Source organism: Rhodamnia argentea, chromosome 9 (genome assembly GCF_020921035.1).
Source record: "Rhodamnia argentea isolate NSW1041297 chromosome 9, ASM2092103v1, whole genome shotgun sequence".
NCBI classification, from domain to species: Eukaryota; Viridiplantae; Streptophyta; class Magnoliopsida; order Myrtales; family Myrtaceae; genus Rhodamnia; species Rhodamnia argentea.
Genome location: NC_063158.1, coordinates 3,795,177 through 3,821,005, shown reverse-complemented (window position 1 = coordinate 3,821,005; position 25,829 = coordinate 3,795,177). Strand labels below are relative to the sequence as shown.

Here is a 25,829-nt window from a genome sequence, read left to right as displayed (position 1 = left end):
GGTGCACCGATCCCGGATCACCAAGATTTCTAATCGGTAGAGATGTGATCTTCGACGAGACCGTAATGCTTCGACAGAGGAGTTTTGAGACACAACCAGCAGAGCGGACAGATCATAGTGTTAGTAGTGAGGTGGAGCCTCAGGTGGAGATTCCGGAGACCTCATAGGTAATAGATATTGAGACTGCAGATGAGGCTACAGTTCTTGAAGTCGGTGATAATGAACAACCAATACAGCCGCAGCATAGTATGTCCGCAGACAGACAAATAAGGCAAATTAAACCACCGGTACGTTATGGTTATACATATATTGCGTATGTTTTGACTGTAGGTGACGAGGTAGAGGCAGATGAACCTTCGTCTTACTCTGAGGCGATGACTAGTTCTGAATCGTCGCAAGAACTAGGAGCTATGAGTGAAGAAATGGAATCACTCTATCGAAATCAAACATGGGAGTTAGTTAAAATATCCAAGAGCCAGAAGATTGTCGGAAGTAAATGGGTCTATAAACGGAAAGAGGGCATTCCCGGTGTCGAGGTAGCAAGGTATAATGCGAGACTTGTTGCGAAGGGGTATATTCAACGGGAGGGCATTGACTATAATAAGGTGTTTTCTCCTGTGGTAAGGCATACTTTTATTTGTGTTTTGCTTGCCTTAGTTGCTGCACGGGATCTCGAGTTGGAGCAGCTTGATGTGAAAACGGCGTTTCTTCACGGTGAGTTGGAGAAGCGGATTTACATGAGGCAGCCACGGGGATTTGCTATTCCGGGTAAGGAAGACCATGTTTTCTTGTTAAAGAAATCAATATATGGGCTGAAACAATCTCCTAGACAGTGGTACAAGTGGTTTGATGCTTTCATGGCTAGTCAAGACTATTCAAAGAGTCAGATGGATAGTTGTGTTTATTTTAGGAGATTGGAGGACGGTTCTTTGATATATTTGCTGTTATATGTTGATATGTTGATAGCAGCGAAAAATATGTCCGATATTGATGTGCTGAATAGGCGCTTAAGTGTTGAGTTTGAGATGAAAGATTTAGATGCTGCGAAGAAAATATTGGGTATGGAGATTTTGCATGACAGATCTGCATGATTACTACATTTGTCTCAAAAGAAATATATTGAGAAAATTATTGCACGTTTTAATATGCAAATAACGGAGTCTGTGAATACTCCATTAGCAAAGCACTTTAAACTTTCGGTTAAGTTATCACCGCAGATCGAGGAGGAGGAGGAACATATGTCTTGTGTTCCTTATTCTAGTGCCGTTGGTAGTATTATGTATGTTGTGATATGCACTAGGCCTAATATTTCGCAAGCTGTCGGTATAGTTAGTCGTTATATGAAACATCCTGGTAAAACTCATTGGGAAGTCGTGAAATGGATCCTCAGATATTTCAAGGGGACAGCAGACGTTAGTATAGTATACCAGAGGGACAAGAATGACAGTGAGACCACGGGGTATGTGGATTCCGATCATGCAGGTGACTTGGATAAGTGCGGATCTTTAGCGGGGTATGTATTTACGCTAGCAAGTGGTGCAGTTAGTTGGAAGGCGTCTTTACAAGACCACGTAGTCTTATCGTCGACTAAGATGGAGTACATGGCACCGACCTTTATAGCGAAAAAGGCGATATGGTTACAAGGTTTGCTCTTGGACTTTGGGTTAGAATAGAAAAATGTTAACATACACTATGATAACCAATGTGCGATTTATCCGGCATATAATCCAGTTTATCACGAGCGGACGAAACATATCAATATTAGGTACCACTTCATCCAAGATGTCTTAGCGAAGGGTAAGGTTGCTGTGAAAAAGATTGCTACAACAGAGAACCCTGCGGACATGATAACTAAGCCCGTTCCTTTGGCGAAGCTCAAGCTTTGCTTGAGCACTATTGGCGTCTGTAGAGAGTGATCGCCCATTGGGGTGATGGAGAGCAGCATGGATGATGAGCACTATGATTTTGGTTCAAACATCGAGCCAAGGTGAAGAATTGCTATATTTATGTCTCGATTTTGAGCCTAAAAATAATTAATTAAATGATATGTTTTGATTCCGTTGAACAAGATATTCACTTGTTGAACGATTTGACTTTGGATATCTTTTAATTAGCGTGCGGTGGACTACTTCTCCTGTAGATAAGTATTGGCTCTACAGGACAAAAAAAAAAAAAGGACTCACATATTCTTTCTTCCAATATGTTGTGGAGGCAAAAGAGTCTTTATGATGGAGGAAGAGAACGAAAGTAAAAGGTAGGGTTTTACTTTTTGTGGCTTCCATTGGCGTTGCATATAGAAGCCGTACAAAAGGAAATGAACTTTTGTGGGCTTGTTTTTAAGACGAGACAGAGAGGACAAGAGCTGCACCGCAGGTTCATGCCGTGAGGATAAGAGAACGACGCTCTTCTTTGGGTTCTCTCTTTGATTGCGAGCAGTTCTGAACGCGATTCAATTTTATGCTTCGTGAGTTTTATTATATCTAATTAAGTTATTTATTTGTGAATACTTTAGGTTTGGATATAATCTAGGTACGAGAAATACGAGCGTATTGAGCGATTGTAATTCCGATTCTCCGATTATAGTGGATTGTTCTTGCTGGCTCTTCCGTGGATGTAGGTACCGATATTCGGACCGAACTACGTAATCTCCGATGTCCTTTATTATTCATCATTATATCTCTGGGCTTTCGCATTGATTTATTTGCAAGATCTGGATTAGTTTTCGTGCGTTATATTCAACAAGTTAGATATTTTAAAATGGCAGTATTTTTTTTACGTGTAGGTGATTTTTTTTTTCCTGTCAGTTTAACTTTATTCTTGTTTTTTTTGGGTCAAAAAATTTGACATTATTCTAACGCTAACATGGTCTCAATTGCCACTTTCGATGTCCACGAAAAAGGCATCGTCCCTTCCCTATTTATTTCGATATGAGCGACGTGATTGAGCGCACGCATCATCCACCATGTCCCCCACCATCTCCCATCCCCTTCTCCGCAGTCTCCGATCTTCTCTTTCGTGGCATGATTTCTCGTTCCCGCACTCACTTCTCCTTCTATCAGCCATTTTCGCAATCTGCTGTTGGGCATGGCTTCGTCTCACCCAGAAGAAAACCTCACCCTCGCTGCCCCCGGGACCGACGGGCCTCCCCCTCGTCGGGAACCTGCCCTTCCTCGATCCGGAGCTCCACACCTACTTCGCCGCCCTCGCGAGGACGCACGGCCCTGTGCTGAGGCTCCAGCTTGGCAAGAAGCTCGGAGTCATCGTCACGTCCCCAGCCACCGCTCGCGAGGTGCTGAAGGATAACGACGTCGTCTTCGCCAACCGCGACGTGCCCGTCGCCGGGAGGGCCGCGTCCTATGGCGGCTCGGACATCGTGTGGACCCCGTACGGGCCCGAGTGGAGGATGCTCCGGAAGGTGTGCGTGCTCAAGATGTTGAGCAACCACACGCTGGACTCCGTCTACGAGCTCCGGCGGAGGGAGGTCCGAAAGACAGTGGGGTATTTCAGAATCCGTGCCGGGTCTCCGGTGAATGTTGGGGAGCAGATGTTCCTAACGGTGCTCAACGTGATCACGAGCATGATGTGGGGCGGGACGGTGCAGGGCGAGGAGCGAGAGAGCCTGGGTACTGATTTCAGGCAGGTTAGTGAGAGACGACGACCATCGCATAGGATTTCTATTTGATTTTCGGCTTGAGGGAATTTTAATAATTTGGATATCGACATCGAGATCTCTTTCTGATTTTCCTTCCTCTCAACAGGTGGTGTCGGATATGACAGAGCTTCTCGGGAAGCCGAACATTTCGGATTTTTATCCGGGTCTGGCCCGATTCGACTTCCAGGGGATAGAGAAGCGGATGAAGGGGTTGGCAAAACGGTTCGATGGGATTTTTGAGAAGATGATCGAGCAGAGGTTGAAGATGGAGAGAGATGGCGGAAGCGAGGAGGGCAGAGATTTCTTGGAGTTTCTATTGAAGTTGAAGGATGAGGAAGATGCCAAGACTCCTCTCACAATGACTGGCCTCAAAGCTCTGCTCATGGTCAGTTTTCCTTCTTTTATTTTATTGGCAAGCTTACTTCTTTATACTTTGGGGGGATCGCCATGACTAGTTTGTTTAAATGACAACTTTTAATTTGTCATGTAGCTTTTGCAAGTCAATTCCAAAAATTAATGGCGTATTAACGGGCTCACGAGTTTTACTAAATGAAAAATACAACTACAGTTATAATCGATTTCCAATGCTTGACCTAAATGCCAAGATATGTTTAGGGATTACTGTCTACATATGTAAATGAGTGCTCATGCTTCTTCTGCAAAAATCACCCGAAAAAAATTCCTAAATCTATTGTATTTGTGTCAATTCAGTCCCAAACCTTATAATTTGGCTAATTTAGTCATAAATCTTATGATAATTTCTCAATTGAGTTATTTCGGTCAATTTTGATCGGAAATCGCTGACGTGAACATTAGCCATCTTACCTGGCATAGCTGGCCCTGATGTAGACAATTTTTGTAATTTTATATTATTTTTTCCATATTTTATTTTCTTTTCGTTTTCATTGTACCAGCGACCCTAGTCGACCGTGAAAGCTTCACCTAGACTACATGAGAGAGAGAGAGAGAGAGAGAGAGAGAGAGAGAGAGAGAGAGAGAGAGAGTGGGCCTCGCCAAATCTAGGCAAGGGATGCCTCGCTGGGGTAATGAAAAAGAAAAGCAACAAAAACAAACAAAAGACATCGAAATAATAATAATAAAAAAGGACAAAAATTATCAACGTTAGAGTCGATTGTGCCACGTAAGACAGCTGATGTCCACATCAGCAATTTCCTACGAAAATTGACCGGAAGGACTTGGTTGGGAAATTGTTAAAAGGTTTAGTATCAAGTTGACTCAATTGAAAGATTTAGGACTGAATTAGCACAAATGTAATATATTTAGAACTTTTTTGGTAATTTCTCTTCTTCTTAATGCCTAATGTTAAGTTTCGAGTGACAATTAAACTTATTGACTCTAACTACCAGTTTATTTTCAGTCAGACTCAGAGGAAAAGTTAGTGACAACTTAACTATGTGATGCTATTAATCTTATGGTACCACAAGGCAATTTTTTTGTTGTTGTTGTTGTTCATAACAAGAATCTTTGGAGTCTACTAGGTGAAGAGGGTCATCTAGATCCCATAGGGTTGGCGCAATTGGTTGGGTTGTCAAGGGATTTGGGTTCAGAAGGGGAGATTAACTAATCAAATCTCATCAACAGAATGCTAATTTCTTTGGGTCAAGCTTACATGCAAAGGTCAAAGCCTGAACATAATCGGTTCATGAGATTTGCGGGGTGTTCTATACCCTTTTAAATAGCTAGGCATTTGTGCTCAGGAAAAAAAAAAAAAAAAACCCGACCATGTGATATACCGTCTTGTCCATCGTAATAGAAGATTATATCAAAAGATTCTTTCATATGACCATTGAGGGGAACAAAAGAAATTGCTCATAGGCAGGACTAAGGTTTAGCGTGACTTGGAGTTTTGTTTAGCCGGCCGGATTATTGATTTTGTTTGATCAGTTTAATCGTTGCTCATGGTCTGTCATTTTCATGAAAGGGCCAGATTTTAGGCGGCAGTTCTTACGTAGTTTGAAACTGACACATTTCTATTTTACATGTTTTTTGGTCTTTTTTGTTTCTGAAATGTTGGCAGCATCTACAATCATGCCGTCCTTGGATTCACCCCACATTTAGACGTCACTGCGTAATCAGGTTTTTGCAATCTACGGTGTTGGCGCAGTGACAACAGGAATAACGAATTTCCATCAAGAAACTATGTGACAAGGAAAAACTATATTACAGAATGCTAATTTGACAAAACTCAATTTGTTTCATGAAAAATAACTTTTAGGAAAATATTTTTCAGATTTTCCGGTGTTTGATTCACGAAAATAAACTAATCAAAGAAAATATTTTCCTCTTATGAAAAAAACACATTCAAAAGTGGAAAAAATAGTTTCCTCTTTCCGAAAAGAGGAAAACGTTTTCTTTCATCTTTCCTACCTTTACATTCCTTTTCTTTTTAATTTTTTTTTGTTTTTCTTTTCCTTTTTTCTTGTAATTTTGAATTTTTTTATTTATCGTTTCTATTTTTTTTTCTTGTCTTTCTTCCTATATCGGTCGTCGGCCACGACGGGGTTCCACCTTGCTAGATTCGGCGAGGCAAGGCTCGAGCCCGTGGCCGACAAAGGTAAAAAAAAACGGAAGAGAAAAGAAAAGAAAAGAAAAGAAAAGAAAATACATAAAATTCAATACTATTAAAATTCAAAAATATAATTTTATTAAAAATTTTGAATTTTTTATAAAAAGTTACAAAAATTGTCCATTTTTGTGTCAATCGTGCCACCTAGGATGTCGGGTCCTCGTCAGCAATTTTCGACCAATAGAAAATCAAATGACATTTTTCATACCAAACAATAAAATATATTTTTCATTTCATTTTCGGGTTTCAAACAAATACCAAAATTTGTCCGAAAACGTCAAATTTTTCGCGAAACAATGGAGCATAAGCAGTAAAATTCTTATTAGATAGGTTTTCTAGAGAGAGAGAGACTAGCCCTATGAATTTTTATCGAGAATAATGCACAGTTGACCTCGGGACACTTAGGGTCTGTTTGGTAACGTTTATGTTCCAAAAAGTGATTCTGATTAGAATCAATTTTTTTATTAGCTTCCCTGAATGAGTTTTAGAGAATTAGAACGCGTTTCGTAATTGCATAAAATTTTTGTTCCCCGAGCAGAAACTCGTTTAGTAAGCGCACAAAATTTCTGTTTTGGGGAATCATTTCTCTTCCCAATTTATCATTTAAATCAAATAATTACATAATCACGTTTGTGACTTTCCTCAAACCCTACAATTGCGATCCTTTTGCACCATGACATCTTTTTGGCCAAAATAGGCATGCTTCAGATTTCTTCATTGGAAGGATAATACGCTAAAATTATTATTTTTCTATGTTTCTCTTGAGGCTATGCATATGCCAAGGATGAAAGAGATGACTCTAATTATCTTTTATTGCTCAGAATGAATAAGTCCATCTCTGCCCCATAGATGGCTCGGTTTTACCCTTCGATATCATGCGGATGGTCATTGATGTAGCATGGTACTCCAACAACAAATCAGGCAAGGCTTAGGAAAAATCGAAAGGCAAAATCACCAAAAATAAGATTAGCTAGTTGAATGGACCCATTTCCTACTTTTTGAGTTTTTTTTTTTTGGAATTTTGAGGATTTTGGGAACGATTTGCTCATGAGGGGAAAAATCGTCATTTGGAAGAAATTAAAAGGCAAAATCATCAAAAAAATAGGATTGGCCAATTGAAATGACCCATCTCCTAATTTTTGAGATTTTTTTTTTTGGAATTTTAGAAAAATTTTCTGATTTTTCCAATTTTTTTTATATTGTTTTATGAATTTTCCATTTTTTTGTCAAATTTAAAAAAAAAAAAATTATCCGGACCTAGTCGGGTTGACCCGGCTCAAGCCTCGCAGGCACTTGACAAAGTGAAAGAAGAATATCTTTGCTTTTTTGATTCTCAAAAGTGTTTTTTTGTTTTTTTTGTTTTTTGAGAAGCAACTTTTTTTCTCGTTTTTTATTTTTTATCCAAAAGTGTTTCTGGAAGCAAAATCAGAATCAGAATCATTTGCATTATCAAATATATTTCTGATTCATTTTTATTCCAAGAAACAGAAACAGAGGAAGAAAAAAGCTGCTAAACATGCCCTTATTACTAAGGGGTTTTATTTTAGTTTTTTCTATGGTTGTAGGACCAAACTTAAATTTTCAATCGCATGAAGCGACACGAATATAAAAACAAGCAATAACACGAGTTGCCATCTCTACCAACCTCTCAGCAGTTTTTCTCTGTTGCGTGTTTAGGGGAATGTCATTGACTAATGAATTCTCCATCCTAGCTATGATGGGTTTAGATTCTACTGCTATTTTCTGGAAGTCTAGTTCAACAAATAACAATTGAAAAAATATAATTGAAAAGATGTAGCTTTTTACCCCGAGAAAATTAGTTTCATAATCCTAACTCTTGCTTGCTTGCTTTCAAATTCTTCTCCGTCACTTCAATTTCATTTGAGGGTCGTTCCATTGAAAATTACATGCAATTGGGTTACTTTGACAGGATATGGTGGTTGGTGGAACGGACACATCCTCCAATACAGTTGAGTTTGCCATGGCTGAGATCATGAACAGACCAAGTGTTGTGAGAAAAATCCAAGATGAATTGGAAACTGTGGTCGGCAAAGACAACATAGTAGAGGAATCTCACATTCCTAAACTGCCTTACTTGCATGCTGTCATGAAAGAGTCACTGAGATTGCACCCGGCGCTTCCCCTGTTGGTCCCCCACTGCCCGAGCGCAACCTGTACCATCGGAGGCTACACAGTCCCGCAGGGTTCTCGGGTCTTTGTCAACGTGTGGGCGATACATCGGGATCCTTCGATATGGAGCCACCCGCTGGAGTTCGATCCTGAGAGGTTTCTCCACGGTAAGGGTGATTACAGTGGGAACGACTTCAATTACTTTCCCTTTGGGTCTGGGAGAAGAATATGCGCGGGGATAGCGATGGCCGAGAGGATGGTGCTGTTCTCGCTTGCCACGCTCTTCCATTCCTTCGACTGGAAGCTACCTGAGGGAGAGAAGATGGATCTAACGGAGCAATTTGGGATCGTCTTGAAAAAGAAAACGCCGCTAGTGGCTATTCCCTCGCCGCGGTTCTCCGATCCTCGCCTTTATGAATGAGAGCATCGGTGCATGTTGGTGTGGTTTCTTTACAAAATCTTATGTGGATAGAATGAGGGTGAAAAGTGCATCTCCCTATCTCCATATGGTTAATTAAACTCCTATCTGCTCGGTTTGGTTTGATTTATGTAGCAGTGATATATGTACTGAAAGTAACAAAAGTCATATTTTCATATCACTTTTGATCGTCTGTCAATAAAGAAAACCGCTTTTGACATGCGATGTTTGAACAATATGATGCACGCATATGCAATTCATTTATGGCCTAATACTATAAAATAAAAATAAAAAACCTCCAACTTTAGCTTTTGTTTCAATTATGCCTTTGTCTCATAAAAAACCTCAAACTTTAGGTCAAATCTCAATTCTATCCTTAAACTTTTTTTGTTACATAAAAAATCCTTAACTTTATGTCATGTCTAAATTCTACTCTAAACTTTTTTTTTTTTTGGTCTTATAAAACCCCCAAACTTTAGATCTTGTCCCAATTTTGCCAAAAATTGTTTGCGATCCGACAACCTTTTACTTGAATCTGCTCTCATTAACCCTATGTCCAAAATTTCTCGTTGATAACCGAGAAATGGAAAACTCCCTAACACGAGCTATTTAAGCATCCCGAGCGTGAGCTCTCCAATTGCGACGATGAAACAATCCTAAGCATGATAGATCGAAGACCGAGCACAAAATGACCAAGGGTGATTTTGACGAAAGGTTAAATGGAAGTAGATTTAGGATTCAAAGTAAAATTTGGTGATCTTTTATGAGACAAACAAATAAAGTAAAATTGAAATTGGTTCTAAAGCTGTGATTTTTTTAGACAACAAAAATTATGGTAGAATTGATACTAAACCTAAAGTTAAGGGATTTTCATGAGACAAAAAAAGTTTATGGTTGAATTGGGATTGGACCTAAAATTGGGGGTTTTTTATGGGACAAAAAGAGTTTAGGGTAGAATTGGGTCTGCACCTAAAGTTAGAGGTCTTTTGTGAGACAAAAGGTAGAATTGGAACAAGACTTAAAGTTTGAGATTTTTTAGGGTATTAGGCCATTCATTTATAGGATGAAAGTAACAAACCATTTTTTTTTTTTTATTGTTTTGTTGGGCCTTTATTACCAAAGGAAGGCCTTGACTTTAATAGCCCAGAAAATCCACGTAAAGAAGTTGTTGAGGCCCAGCCCCTTTATTGCAGACATGATTATTGTTTGTTGTTAAGACAATGATCATGACATCCACTGTGGTTTATGGTATGCTTTTTTTTTTTAGCCATATCTACGAGTGTTATATAAATGGGTTATTGAAGCCCCGTAAACTTAATGTATTCCAAATATATTTGGGTTGAAAAACTAAAATGCTGGTGCTGCAGCTTTTGTTGGACTTTGACACGTTGGCTCATATTAACATAGAAGTAGAGGGACAAAAGCCTGTCAGATAAGAAGAAGCTAAAGATGAGTTATGCATCCATTTATTTCGCAAAAAATAATAATTTAAATTATCTTAAAAATGATGGTTTGAATTTTTTGAAATAATTAATTATTTAAAAAATATTTACATTATCGGCAATAATCGACGGTGAAAATTTTTCGTTTATTCATTTTTGTAATAGATATAAGGGTTTGTTTCAAAAAGGATAATATTTTCCAAATCACTCGTTTTTCGCAAAACACACGGAGCCCTAAGATTGCAAATATTGCTTCCAACAATTAATTAACAAAAAATCTTTCCACTATATGCGCAAATATTTAGACACAAAGTGTTGTTGTTAATGGATATATTTCTTATTGATAAATTATTTCGAGCAATAAATGCGATTATTTTTAGGAAATTTTTTTCTGATTCATTTTTCGCTAAATAAATGGAATCTACATCTTACCTTATTTCCACACCACTTTTGGCTTCTGAAACCCCTATCAAGTTCATCTTACCATATTATCTCGTGCAAACCCCTTTGTTTGATTTTCATTTTTTTGGAATATGTGCATTGAAAATCCTAAAAATTTATTTAAAGTGCAATTGACTTCTAAAACTTGTAAAAGTGCAATCAAGTTTTAAAACTTGTCAAATTGATGCAATTAAATTCTTTCGTTAACTCTGTCCATTTAGACAAAGTAAAAATGCTGATGTGAGTTTTTTCAAATTTTTTCTCTCATATGGGCGATGACATTGCTAAAACACAATAGATCGGATTAAAACAACGTCGTTTTAGTATATATTATAACTTTTAAAAGAAATATTTATTAAATAATTAAAATAAGTATCTTAAAAACACACACAAAAGAAAACAAAAGGCAAGGATGGCCCACTGGCCACCGCTGCCCTGTTAGCTGAAAAGGGTCAACGGGGCTTTGCAAGCACCAGTGACCATTTGGGCGAGGGTCGCAGCCCTACACCCGATTCTTGGCGAGGGTCGCCATCCCTTGTACAACTGTGGTGGCCCTCAGACAGACTGTGCTGAGGGAAGTTTTTCACAAAAAATGGATGCTAGTCTAACAAGTGAAAACTATTTGACCAAAAAGGGTTGATTTTTTGTGAGATGGGTTTAGTGGTGATTTCCGCTAGGAATCCAATCGGCGTTGCAACAAAGATGAACAAAGCAAATTTAAAGACAAAATACTGAAATGATGGAAACTAAAAGAAAATAACAGACTAACAAAAGTAGATCGGGTAGTTACACATTACCATATATATATATATATATATATATATATTAGTGAGTTTATATATATATAACTCACTAATTATAATCGTTCACTAGCAGTTGTTACAACTGCACTTATGAGATTCCTGCCCTCAATTTGTACATTGAGCGTTTGCACAAACGATTACAATTTCGAAGGCCACGAGGTTTACTGAGTTGATACCTAAATTTTGGTGACCTTACTTAGTGATTTTCTGCATAAAAAGTTAGGAGTTGCCCCCCGACCTCTAAACAAAATCATGTTAATTTGCATTTGCACATTATGGGCATTTTAAATATAATAATAATAAGCTCACATAAATTGCATTTAAATCGGCCCGATGCCTTAATAATATCCCAAATTGAATATTTTTCATTTCACTTTTAATCTATTTTTTGATTTATTTTTTCGTTTGGACCTAATGACCTTCGTGTATTTTGGTTTCATAATTTGTATTGTTTATCCTCACAATTTTGAACTTTTTTAAGTGCTTTCAATATATCTGATATCAGTTTTAGCCTCTCTCTCTCTCTCTCTCTCTCTCTCTCTCTCTCTCTTTGTCTAATTAACAGCCCTCGTCCCCTGGTCCTCCCCCCATTTTTTTAAAAAAATTTTTTGTTAAAATTTTAAGCATATTTTTCAATTTATTTTAAATAATACTTGTATTTAAAAAAATTATCTTGAGCTTAATTTTAAATCTAGTTTTAACTTTTTTAAATTTTTCAAGGTTTAAAAGTCCATGTGGGCACCTCGGTTATAAAAAAAAAAAAAAAAGTCCACGTGGGCTTAATTTTTTTAAATAAAAAATGCCACTTCATATTAAACATTTTATTACAAATGCCACGTATTAATTTTGAACGGAATATTTGACCGGAGGCACTTAAGGATCGTTTTTTCTCCGATTTGTCACTTAAGTAATTTGGCGAAAACTTTTGGTATTAAAGTGAGTGTCGTACACAATTTTTTACTCTTATGGTGTTCTTCTCCAGTAATTAAGGGAGTAACTATGATACCCACCGAGCTTCGAATTTCATTACCTTAAAAAAAGGCATGCATAATTTTCCCAAATTGACATGATTTAAGCATTAGGTGTATGTCCATCGCAACACTCACATTTTCAAATTAAGTGGGTTTCATGTGAAATAGATAAAATCGAATCATCGAGACAAATTGTGCACTTGTGAAATCGGTAATGTGGCCGCTTTGTTCAGAATTTGTCTGAGATGCTTAAGTAGAACGATTTAGAATATGCCTCAACCAAATTTTGCAGTCAAAACGATAACCAAAACTTTTGCCTCTACACCTTTTCCCATGTCCAATAGAGATCTCAAATTTTGAACCTAGTTAACCAATCACTATCATAGACCACCCTTGTATTCGTACATGAAATATTGAACTATACAAAGACTTGAAAGTAAACGGCTCTTCACCTAATTTTTATTTTATTCTCGAATGCCGTGTTCATCTCTCTTTTTCCTTTTATCTCAGACTCTCAGTTGCCGCTTTGATGTCTAGGAACATGGATCACAATCGGCTGTTGGGCATGGCTGCGTTTCGCCGAGAAGAGGAGCTCATTGCGGCTAAAGAATTAAATCCATAAAATAGCTCAAGGATTTTTATATGTTTAGTGAATATAAATTTCTAATATGTGTTCTGCAATTATGATTTCTTGGAGTTTCTGTTGAATTTAAAGGATCAGGAAGATTGCCAAGACACCCCTAACGATGACTAGTTTGTTTAAATGATAATTTTGCAGTTTGTCATATCAATTTTATAAGTTAATTTTATTAATTAACAACGTCTCTAACATTTCTGTAGATGGGCTTTCAACGGGCTTAAAACCTTTAATCAATGGAAAATGAAGCTACAGTAATCATCAATTTCCCATGCTTGAGCTAAATATAAGATATGTCTGAGGGAGTGGTGTTTAAATATCTAAATCAGTACTGATTCTTCCTCTTCGACTTCTCCAATATGAAGTATCAAGTAGTAGTTAAACTTATTGACTCTAGTTGCCTATTTAATATCCGTCATGAGTAGACCTTGAAGGAAAAATTACCAAAAAAGTCGTGAATGTATTGTACGTGTGCCAATTAAACATTAAACCTTTAAATTTATCCAATTTAGTTTTAAATCTTTTTTACAATTTTTCACTTGGGTCTTTCCGGCCAATTTTAATAGGAAATCACTAACGTGGATACTGGTCATCCTACATGACATGACCAGCAGTGACATGAACAATTTTTTAAAAATATTTTTTGAATTTTGAATTTCTCTTTATGTTTTTCCTGCTTTTTTTTTTTTTTTTCATTTGTGTTGGCAATGGTCCTCAACGATGATCCATGTAGCTGTAGGCGACTGCCTTTGACCCTTCGCCAAATCTAAGCAAGAGTCTTCATGGCCTCGCCAATGATAGATCCATCATGTCATAAATGGGTCCCATTACTTTTAGGGAAAATTTAAAAAAGAAGTTTTAAACTTATAGCAATTATGCCAATTCAATCCAAATCTTTTTTTTTCCAATGCAGTCTTAAATCTTTTGCATTTGTGCCATTTTAGCCTTTTCAATCAATTTTGGCCAAAATTTGATGACATAGTGCTTCTGATGCTAATGTGGCAATTTTTAAGAATATTTTCATTTTTTTTATATTTTTATATTTTTTATTTTTTATTTTTTCTTTCTTATTTTCTTCTTCCTCCAACCAGTTACCGAGGTCCGACAAACCGGCCTCAGGCCTGAGACAACATGCTAGCCCATTGAAGTAGCTAGGCACCATTGATAAGAAGTCAACCTCACTGCCCGACCACGCCCTTCCATTGTGAAGCAAGTCAGGTTTATTGTTTCTTGGTTCCTTCCTCTACCGGGGTGTTTGATCAAAGGATCTATGAAAAGAACAGAACACTACGTATTCCTAATCCATTAATCTTAATAAAATAGATACAATAATTCTAACTGAATTGACACAATTACAACAGATTTAGGATTTTTTTTTGTTGATAATTCTCCTATTACTTTCAACTTCTTCTGTCCTCCGTTACTTTCTCTCTCTTCATTCACTCATGGCATCAAAGTTGGACCGCTCCATCATGGCACAATCAATAAGATCACCTCTTCATCAGCCTCAACGGGCCCACCACGACGCAGCCGGGCTTTGAAGATCGTGCGCACACAATGAAAATGCCGCCCAGTGGAGTCGTAGCCGTAGAGCTCCCCGACTAAATTTCCCAAAGACCGAACGGTTGTGGTCGGCGTCGTGCTGGATATGAGGGACATGGAGCTGCTGAGGAGCGCTTGGGTCAATGTCATCGAGCCTAGCGATGGCGTCATCGCGCTCATGTTCTCGGGAACGACCGTGAGAGAGAGAGAAAAGCTGAGGCTTAGGATTTCTATGAGGTTGAGGTGTATGTGTTTTTCGAGATTGAGTACGAGTTTACGACGGTTTCTGCAACTTGAAACATGTTTTAAATCTCCTCCGGTTTCATTCAATAACCTCGAGATTAGTCTGCAAAGAAAATAGCTAATCGGAAAAGAAATTTAATTAAGCTTAGGGGGGGTTTTGCATGTGATTTCTCCTTGTAAATTTCGACGAAAAATTAATTCCCTGTAAATTCGGTCATCTTGTTGAGCACATCTTTTTTGGCGAAGCTTGTTGATGGAGAATAAATAACAGAGTGGAGAGAGAGGCCAAAGAGTAGAGAGAGGGATAGCGGATGAGAGAAAAGACTAGAAAGTGGGTCCATTTGGAACATGTTACGGTCAATAAGTGACGTGAAAGACGGTCTACATGTTAGGTTGGGACCACTGAACACTTAAGCCGGGTAAAACAATTTCTCCTACATGACATAATTTAAGTATCGCGACACCGAAACTCTTAGGACTCTATTGGCACCCAACTTCTGAGCAGACATGTGACAGGTAGGACCACATAGAACGCGTGGCGGCCAATAAGTGAGAGAAAACAATTTCCTCCTACATGACATAATTTAAGCAGTATGTATGTCCCTTGCAACACCCAAACTCTTACGGTCTCACATGAAACTGATAAAATCGAATCATCAAGGGGGATTTTGAAGCCGTATAATCGGGAGGTGATGTTACCTGAGATGCTTGCAGTAATAGTAGTATTGCAACTATATAATAATGAGGATAATAGAATCAAATCACATACCTTATCTTCGAAGTCAATATCAACCGAATTCAATTGACTAATGATCACATTGAATTCATTGATATGATTAGCAATCGACGTACCTTGACTCATCTTTAAATTAAACAAAAGCAGCAACAAATAGACGTTGTCAATCACAGAGGGCTTCTCGTACATGTTATTAAACGCGACTTTTCGAGCCAACGTTAACCAAATAACACCCATCGCTCGCCTATCCAGTAATTCCTAATCAACTTGACTCTAGTTTCTCCTCGGACAAAGGTAAGTGCGGTTTCATCCGATATAAATGGTCCTCAATTTGCATCTTCCAAAAATCAAAATTATCCCCATCAAATCTGTCAATTTTCACTTTATATTCTTCTATCGCTATCGATTCGCTTCAACTTCAAGCAAGCCTTGCTCTGATACTAATTGTTGTACAGAAACAAGCGATCGAATAATAAATATATAGAATAAGAAAATAAATTGGACACATGATGTACGTGATTCGGTCGTAGAGACTATGTCCACGAGAAAAGTAAGAACGAACTCCACTATAGAACAAGTGATCCAACAGAGATTAAAAATCACACTCGAGTCATTCAAATACTCTCAATGTTTCTCAACCTCAATTACAACCAATAACGCACATAGTATTTGACTCTCAATTCCTAGCGAAATAATCTCTCAATATCACCAATGAATTACTAACACTCAATCTCTTGGATGTGATTTGCAAACACCACCAAGCTTTAACACCGAATTGTATATGACGACATCAAGGTTCACGAAAAGTGAAAGAAAGCGATGAACGAGAACGAAGTCGAGAAAGGATATAGTAAAGTGTTGTACTGATTGAATGTATCGTCTGTACATTTGTGCATATATAATATTAATAAGACAGAAAATAAAACGAAATAAATGTACACAATTTGTATCTTCCTAAAATATAGAATTAATCAAATCCATCAACGTCAATCTCCGAGTGTAATGTTCAATCAGTCGGAGCATAATCTTCATCCAGGATCTCCAACAAAAAGTCCTCTGCCCATGTCAACTCACTTCAATAAAAGACCCTCAATCCGAATGTATATATTCTGCTAACAATAAATCTACAGAGACCAACTCCAACACAAAAAACGAAGCCATGTACAATCAATATTCGGTCAACCGGTCAAAGTTCGAGTCTGCCCATTTTTTTTTTTTTTAGGTCCAAAATCTTGCATGCCAATTTTACATCTAGAAAATATATGAAAATATCCAACTTGGACTCCGCCGATCAAGAAATATAATTTCCACAGAGATCGTCCACAGATATTTATTTATTTATTTTCGCAATTCAGATTTTCGCTTCGGACGCAAACTCGAGAGATACTTTCAATACGTAGAATTCATCTGGATCTGAATGTGAATTTTATAGTAATTCATCCATAAAATAGTGTAGTATGCAGAGACTTGCAAGTAAACGGCTCATTACTTAATTTTTGTGCTTATATACTAAAGACCATAGCTCGTAATTGATCGCACTCCAAGGTCACCATGTCCCCCTCCATCTCCCTTCCCCTTCTCCACGATCTTGAATCTTCTCTCTCGCGGAACGTTGTCTCGCTCCCGAACTTACTTCTTCTTCTCTCAGGCGCTTTCGCAATCGGCTGTTGGGCATGGCGTCGTTTCGCCCAGAAGAAAAACTCGCCGTCGCTGCCGCCGGGACCCGCGGGTCTTCCCCTTGTCGGGAACTTGCCCTTCCTCGATCCGGAGCTCCACACCTACTTTGCCACCCTCGCGACGACGTACGGCCCGGTCTTGAAGCTCCAGCTTGGCAGGAAGCTCAGCATCGTCGTGACGTCCCCGGCCACTGCCCGCGAGGTGTTGAAGGACAACGACATCACGTTCGCCAACCGCGACGTGCCCATCGCCGGGAGGACCGCGTTCTATGGCGGGTCGGACATCATCTGGAGTCCGTACGGGCCCGAGTGGAGGATGCTCCGGAAGGTGTGCGGGCTCAAGATGCTGAGCAACCACACGCTGGACTCCGTCTACGAGCTCCGACGGAGGGAGCTCCAAAAGACCGTGGGGTACTTCCGGCTCCGGGCTGGGTCGCCGGTGAACGTTGGGGAGCAGATGTTCTTGACGGTGCTCAACGTGATCACGAGCATGTTGTGGGGTGGGACGGTGCGGGGCGAGGACAGGGAGAGCTTGGGTGCTGATTTCAGGCAGGTTCGTTGGTGACGACGACGATCGAATAGGATCCCTCTTTTGCTTTTCTACCATAAAATATTAAGCACGCTGTCGACATAACTTCAAGACAAGAAGGTTTTGTCAGCCCTTCTATCGAGTCTTTAAATATACTCATCTAACCAAATGTGGACGTGGCCGTCTTTGAAAAAATAATTTTTTTTTTATTTTGGCAACATATGCTGTGACTTCTCTTGTCTAGTCAACAGAAAAGAAAATACAACTCTCTATTTTTTGTTGTTGTCAGAAATACAACTCTCTTATTTCGTAATAAAAGGTGATCATTTTCCAACTTTAGGCTTGCGCTAAACTTGCTTTTCGGACCAACCTACTAATCGAATTTATGATTAACCGGTATCACTAAAGTTCGCTCGAAAGTGCTCTTCTTGCCTATTAAGGTTGGGAAATGGGCAAGTTAGATCTATTTCATATTCATATTTCTAGAATTGTCTGTTTAATTGTCTATTTTTCTCTTATTTATGTTCAACACATATATTTCAGACTAACATTTAACTATTTGTCCATGGATAATCCCACATATAAATCTAAAACTTTTCTTCGTAGGATATCCATACCCAAACAATTTTTTTTTTTATTTCGTCTCACTAATACCTCAAGCTTGTATCAATTACCGAAAAAACAAAATCATCCGCTAGAATTTCAGTTTTAAGCCGCTGTAAAAGCATATGACATAACAACATTCGGGCAAATGGATCTGATCTGATGTGGCAATGGACACGCATTGCGCCGTTGAGCAAGAGCATGGACACGTCGAATATTTAATGGTCACACAGGTTGTCCAGTTGGAGTTTTTAATGCCCATATGGATGGAAGGTATTTTTGTTTCATCGATACAAGTATGAGAGTTTTGGTGAGACGGAAAAAATTGAATTATTGGTGTCCCCATTGAGAAGAGTTTTAGGGTTTTTGGTGGAATTATCTTTTTTTTTTTTTACTTCTAATTAGAGTGAATATACAAAATTTAAGATATTGATCTTATAATTTCTTTCTGAATTTTCCTTCCCTCGACAGGCGATTTCAAATTTGACGAAACTTCTTGGGAAGCCAAATATTTCGGACTTTTATCCCAGTCTGGCTCGATTCGATTTGCAAGGGATAGAGAGGCAAATGAAGGGGTTGGCGAAGCGGTTCGATGGAATTTTTGAGAAGATGATTGAGCAGAGGTTGAAGATGCAGAGAGATGGCGGAATCGAGGAGAGCAAAGATTTCTTGCAGTTTCTGTTGGAGTGGAACAACGAGGAAGATGCCAAGACTCCTCTCACGATGACTGGCCTGAAAGCTCTGCTCATGGTCAGTTCTTCTTCTTCTCCTTCTTGTATTATTGCCGAGCTTCCTTCTTTCTACTTTATTCTTTTGTTTTTTTTTTCTTCTGATGAGAGTCCATGACGTAAACCGATTCTTCGCAACGTTTAGATCTAATAATTGAAATAGTTGAACGTACATAATTATTAGAGTAATATTAATAGGGACAATTGTAAAAAAAAAATGATAAAACCTATTGCATTTTCGCCAATTCGGTCCTCAACCTTTTTACTTTTTACCAATTGAGTCAATTTAGCCAAAATTGGCCGAATATTGCTGACGAAGAGGTTGGTCATCCTATGAAACACGAGTGGTGCTAGCGTGAATAATCTTTAATAATTTTTGAAAATTTTAAATTGTTTATTATTTTATATTTTCTTTTATTTATTTTGTTTCTTTTTTGGTTCGGAGGGTCGGCAAGGCCACCGGCCATTGGCAGAGGGCCGGTGACCCCTGCTAGTCCCTAGGTGAGGGGTCAAGACGCCCTCGCTAGCCTTAACGTGGGCGGTGGAGGTCGCCAGCCCTTTGAATGGAAAAGGAAAGAAAACATAACAAAAGGGTAAAAAAAAAGAATGAAAGAAATTCAAAAAAATTATTAAAGTGCTGTTAAATATGTCTTGAATTTTATGTACTCGGTCCGGTTCATCACCCGACCCGACGTATTTTTTTATGCGGGCCAAAAGTGGAGAAAAATTGAGATTTAATTCGTGATGCGGAGGGTTGGGCCGATAGGCCCAACTTGGAGCAAGTGAACAAATCTTTATAGCGGTACGAATAGATCTCTATGGGGGTTCGGGGGCAACGCCCTTGAGAAATTTTTTTTGGGCTCTATTTATACTGCGGCTAGAGTTTTTTCATTTAAATGGAGGATTTTCCTTACATGAAAGACTTGTGAACTGTGTGCTTTTGTTCAGTCAATAAAACCGACTTCTATAATCTGTACTCTCTTTAATTATAGTGGAATCTTATTTTGCCTCGCTCGTGGATATAGATCTCCTTGATCGAACCACGTAAATCCTTGTGTTCTGTATTTGCTTTTCGCATTTGTTACAACAAGATTATAAAAAATTATCTAGTCAAGACTGGTCATGATACGTAGGACGACTAACGTTCATGTGAATGATTTACAGGCCAAATTGATTGGATGGACCCATTTGACTAAACATGAAAAGGTTTAGGACTCAATTGACAAGCTTGAAAGGTTTAAGATTGAATTGTCGAAAGCACAATAGGTTTGGGACATTTTGGACAATTATCCCAAGATTGATATACGGGAGATTTTGTGTGGATCACAATAACTAGTTTGTTCAAATGATGATTTTTAGGTTTGTTGCTTCATAAGTTGAATATATAAATTATCTTAATGGCAACATTTCTGGATGGCATTCCAGGCGCTTAAACTTCTAACTTATGAAAAATGAACCTAGGATGATAATCAATTTTCCATGCCTGAGCTAAATATCAAGGTGCATAGGGATTGATGTTAATATCTGCAATAAGTACTCGTGGCTCCTCTTCTAATTCTCTAATGTGAACTCATTGATTGTACATGCCAGTTTAATCAGAGTCCTGAGCGGGACTCAAAGGAGAAGATGAAATGACTAGGCACAAGAATAAAGACGGGCTGAATTGGTTGCTTTAGGAGAAACTAGCGTCGGCCATGTCCGAGTCTACTTCTTTGTCTTGTTTCATTATGTGATATTGCTGTACTTTCTCTCCTGAAAGGTCGACCCCTGAACCCCTTCCACCCGAGAATAACAATTTTCGACACAACGCTGTAACACAATTCAAATATGGCATGGCGTGGAAGATAATTTATTGAGAAACCCTTGAATCTAATGAGTCCAGTACGACTTATGTAAAACTAATACTAGTCATGTTTAGTTTGTAGGGAACATAAATCGATTTTGCCACCGCACAAGATCACATTTTTGAACTGCATCCATTGACACTAGACCTGTCAGAATGAGTCATAAACTCATTTCTTAACCCATATGTGATAGGTTGAATTTTATATGAGTTAGTTATATTCAATAAATGAGACAGAAATGAGTTTAAATATAATATTTGTGTTAAATGGGTAATAAATGAGTCAAAAACGGGTTAAATAAATATATTTAGATTGGACCATTTATGACCAGATTCAAACCCGCCCGACCCACCCATTTGAGGGGTCTAATTGACACGAATCTAACAATGCACAAAAACACGAATTGCCATCTCTATTAACCTTTCAGCAGTTTTTCTATGTTGTGTATTTGGTATCCTATTATCAAATAGCGAAACTCCCCATCCTAGCTATTTCATTCCGTGGTTGCGAGTGCAAAACGACACTAAGGCTTGAATTTGAAGCGCGTTTCACTGCTGACAATTTGTACTAGACAAATAGATGGATCTACACTTCATTGCACTGCTATTTGTCATAACTCTCTATCTACGCTTACAAAATTAGTTTCCTAATCTAACTCTTGCTCGCTTTCAAATCTTCTTTGTGAACTCGATTTCTCTTGAGGACGGTCCGTTGAGATATTACATGCAATTGAATTATTTTGATAGGACATGTTGGTTGGTGGAACAGACACATCCTCCAACACAATCGAGTTTGCCATGGCTGAGATCATGAACAAACCTAGTGTTCTGAGAAAAATCCAGCAAGAACTGGAAACTGCGGTCGGCAAAGACAACGTAGTAGAAGAATCTCACATCCCTAAACTGCCTTACTTACAAGCTGTCATGAAAGAGTCGCTGAGGTTGCACCCGCCAGTCCCCCTGCTGATCCCGCACTGCCCGAGCGCGACTTGCACCATCGGAGGCTACACGGTCCCGAAGTGCTCTCAGGTCTTCATCAACGTGTGGGCGATACACAGGGACCCTTCGATATGGAACGACCCTTTGAAGTTCAATCCCGACAGGTTCTTGCACGGTGAGGTTGACTTCAATGGGCACAATTTCAATTACTTGCCTTTCGGGTCCGGGAGGAGAACATGCATGGGAATATTGATGGCTGAGAGGACGGTGCTATACTCGCTCGCCACACTCTTGCACTCCTTCGACTGGAAGCTGCCGGAGGGGGAGAAGATGGATCTGACGGAGCAGTTTGGGATCGTCATGAAGAAGAAAAAGCCTCTAATGGCTGTTCCTTCGCCGAGGTTCTCTGATCCTCAGCTTTATGAATGAGATATTAGTGGAACGCACCGTATGCACAGGTGCATCCTGGTATGGTTTCTTTATATAAGCCTATTTGTCTAAAATAAAGGAAAAACTGTACCTATTAAACTTCAATCGATGATGTTTTATTTGATCAAGTTTATATGTCGCAATGCCAGATGTTTTTAAAGTAAAAGAAAAGTCACATGTTGTACTTTCTATCCACTGCCCATAGAGAAATTTGCTTTTGATATGCATATTTTCGGACTATATGATGCACATGCATTTCAAATTCAACTATGTAGGTTGTAAGCAACACAAATTTCTCGTTTGTGGGTTTGCACACATTATGGTGAGCACGATCTTTCTGTTCTTTTTGTCTCCTTGGATTTTATCTTTTTCGGCCCTTTATTGCCAAGGTTGGCCTTGACTTCAATAGCCCAGAAAAACCCACATAAAAAGTTCCTGAGGCCCAGCCCCTTCATTGCACACATGATTATTGGTTGTTATCGAGACGATGAGTCTAACTAGACATGGCCGGTTTCGGTTCTGTTTTTTAATTTTAATTTTTAAAATAATAAATAATAAAATAAACATAATAAATTATAAATTATAATCAAATTGTACATTGTAATAAAATTTGAGGAAAAAAAAATAGAGAGAAGGAATGAGCTTGAACTTAATGAATTATCATTAAACGATTATATATCTTCTTGGGAATAGAAGAATCAAAACTCATGAGTTCTTTTACCTTTGATAACCCAAACTTACCTCATCGTCAATCGTCACTACCCGTAGCGGTACCCGTATCGATGGTATCTCCACAATCCTCACTAACAAATTCGTGTTCTCGATCCAGCTCTTAGTATCGAAATCTAGCCTTCGTCCAATCATCGACACAAGCTTGAGTTTCCACAGACTCCAGACTTAATCTTGAACGGTGAGAGTCCAAAACTAATCATCCAAAGCTAAATGCTTGTTCAACCGCAACTGTTGAAGAAAGGGTTGCTAATATCTAACGATCGATAAGGGCGAGAACTAGGTAATCGATTGGGTGACTCTTCCACCACTCTAGGATTTGGAAATCTATACTATGTTCGGCATCACGAAATTCAAATTGAGTGGTTAAATATTTTTCTAATTCAGAAATACTACATGTTGCCCATTTTTGTTTTTTTTTTTTTTTTTTGTCTACTCTTGAGCATATTGTACCCTTTACTAAGTGAACTACCGGTTTCGCTTCGTGAGGCGATGGATTGTAAAGATCCACAATCACTTAAACCATATCTAGTACAAAATTTTTCATATAATACTACCATCAATTCTTTAACCTCTCTTTGTATATTTGAAATATCTATTGCATCTTCCAAATGTAAACAATTATAATAATACACATTCAGATAATCTAGTAAACCATCTAATTTAATACGTGGATAAAAAATAATACCAACTAAATAGACAAGAGGAATTTTGAAATAATAATGCAACCATTTTTCTCGCATTATTAAAATAGTCCGAGTTAATTCAGTATCTTTTTCATATTCACTAAAAACACCACCAATATTAACACACTATATTAAAAATAAATACTTAGTAGGATAATAAATACCATATAAAGTATTAGTAGAATCATTAAAACTTTTCAAAAAATCTAATTTTTTTTTTGCAAACGTCCCAATGTTGCGTAAGTAAAGTAATTTCTGGAATATTTTACGAAACAAACATATATAATAAATTTTTGTATTCACAAGTTTGACGAAGCAACTCGTAGGTAGAATTCCAACAAGTTGGAATATTTTTTGGAAACTTTTTTGCCATTCTCCCATGTTGTTTACAAAATTTTCCTCATGCTTTCATAAAATGGGCACAACTCCATGAAATTTTAATTGCACCCTTTATTGGGGTGAGAGAAGTCTCAAAAGTTCGTAAATCATCTTGTACACATAAATTTAAAACATGGCAAGCACATCTAATGCGAAAAAATTGTTCGCCAAAAGAGGGTTTGCAAATATTTTCTAATTCAGGAATGTAAGCGCTATTTACGGATGCATTATCAAAATCAATTGAAAATACTTTATGTATCAAATTATATTCTTCTAAAACTTGCCTAATTATTCTATAAATATTCTGAGTCGAATTTTTTCATCAAAAATTTGAAATACAATAAGTCTTTTTTGAATGGTCCAATCGTCACATATCCAATGACACGTGACACCCATATAAGAATGAATTTGCTAAAGATCACTCTAAATATCGCTACATAAATGCACACGCCCATTGAATTCTGCAAAAAAATTTGCTAAAGATTTTTTTTTTTATAAAGATGTAAAATTGCGCGTTTAAGAGTACTTTTTAGAATAGTTGGTGCTTGCGGAACCAACGTAGTATTTATCAAATATTTCAAATTAAAATTTTCACCAGTAGTAAACGGAGCATGATCAAGGGCAACATATTCAGCTAATGTTTTTTTATAATGTGCATCAGTGTAACGGAATAAAGGATGAATATTAGAATTGGCGTACCCGGAAATTTGTTATTGCGTAGTGTCGATCCCCGCTTGCGTTGGATGTTTTTTGGTCATATGCCGACGAAATGTTCCGTAGCCGTCTCCTTTCGTAAATTTGTATGTTTGCGAACAATATTTACAATTTATATTATACTTACATTCGCATTATTATATACCTTGTCGAAGTGCAGCCACAAGTCGGATGCACTCTCTCGGCCCTTCCATTTTGGCTCATTTACCATCGACGTTTCTTCGACACCGGTAGGAGGATGAAGACTTTCTTATGTTGGGAGGGGCTCAACGTTTGGAATGGAAATATAGTTGATAGTATCGTCGTTGTCTTCCCAATATGTATACTCATGAGGATCATATCCAGGAATAGGATACTCGAAATTTCCCATCGCCATCTTGGCCTTTCTAGTATTTCTGCTTTCACTTGCCATTTTTGAGAGCATTGATCGGAAATCCGATTAAGAGAATTGAGGCGGGATTGAGAGAATTTGAGAGAATTGTTGAGAGGATTTGTGAGAAAAATGAAAGGGGGAGAATATGTATTTATAGAGAATGAGAGAGTTATTTAACTTAAAAAACAAATCAATTTTTTTTTTGTGCTTTAACAGCCCGAAAAGCCATTTGTTTAGGGGGGGGAAGAGCCCACGGCTCTTCCCCACCGGGCCCCACCCCCCACCTTTTTTAAAAAATAAAATTAAACGGGTCCGAACCTTGGGCCCGGTCAGCGGGTCGGTTCCGGGCCCACCGTTCCATTTGGCCATATCTAAGTCTAACTATTAGAGGTGATTGATCATAGGGTCTGATAGTTACGTGATTCAGCTCCAAAGTCGATACCTATTTCACTGGGAAAGCTAGCAACAAATAATCCACTACAAAGGGAGAATTTGAGTTGTAATCGCTCACACATTCGAGTGGTTCGTACATCTAAATTAAGCTCAAACTCACATTGTTTACAATAATGACTCAATTGGATGTGAAACTCATAGCACAAA

The 25,829-nt window shown here is 38.2% G+C and overlaps 2 protein-coding genes across 2 annotated transcripts; both read left to right on the top strand.

The window, feature by feature from the left end:
* Nucleotides 1-2,931: 2,931 nt before the first annotated feature.
* Nucleotides 2,932-8,990, top strand: LOC115736950 (flavonoid 3'-monooxygenase CYP75B137-like). The gene is made up of 3 exons (XM_030668864.2): nt 2,932-3,640; nt 3,759-4,037; nt 8,170-8,990. Exons 1-3 carry the CDS (start codon nt 2,963-2,965, stop codon nt 8,788-8,790), a joined length of 1,578 nt encoding a protein of 525 aa, XP_030524724.1. The 5' UTR covers nt 2,932-2,962; the 3' UTR covers nt 8,791-8,990.
* Nucleotides 8,991-17,138: 8,148 nt separating this feature from the next.
* On the top strand, nt 17,139-22,430 carry LOC115736951 (geraniol 8-hydroxylase-like). Its single transcript, XM_030668865.2, has 3 exons — nt 17,139-17,831; nt 18,882-19,160; nt 21,729-22,430. The coding sequence occupies exons 1-3, from the start codon at nt 17,154-17,156 to the stop codon at nt 22,347-22,349; spliced, it is 1,578 nt and encodes a 525-aa protein (XP_030524725.1). The 5' UTR covers nt 17,139-17,153; the 3' UTR covers nt 22,350-22,430.
* Nucleotides 22,431-25,829: the final 3,399 nt, after the last annotated feature.

Bases quoted from the DNA above. Each gene is read 5' to 3' on its own strand.
- LOC115736950 (XM_030668864.2), top strand. From the start codon at position 2,963: ATGTCCCCCACCATCTCCCATCCCCTTCTCCGCAGTCTCCGATCTTCT. The intron at 3,641-3,758 runs GTTAGTGAGAGA...TCCTCTCAACAG, and splicing joins TGGGTACTGATTTCAGGCAG to GTGGTGTCGGATATGACAGA. The intron at 4,038-8,169 runs GTCAGTTTTCCT...TTACTTTGACAG, and splicing joins GCCTCAAAGCTCTGCTCATG to GATATGGTGGTTGGTGGAAC.
- LOC115736951 (XM_030668865.2), top strand. From the start codon at position 17,154: ATGTCCCCCTCCATCTCCCTTCCCCTTCTCCACGATCTTGAATCTTCT. The intron at 17,832-18,881 runs GTTCGTTGGTGA...TTCCCTCGACAG, and splicing joins TGGGTGCTGATTTCAGGCAG to GCGATTTCAAATTTGACGAA. The intron at 19,161-21,728 runs GTCAGTTCTTCT...TTATTTTGATAG, and splicing joins GCCTGAAAGCTCTGCTCATG to GACATGTTGGTTGGTGGAAC.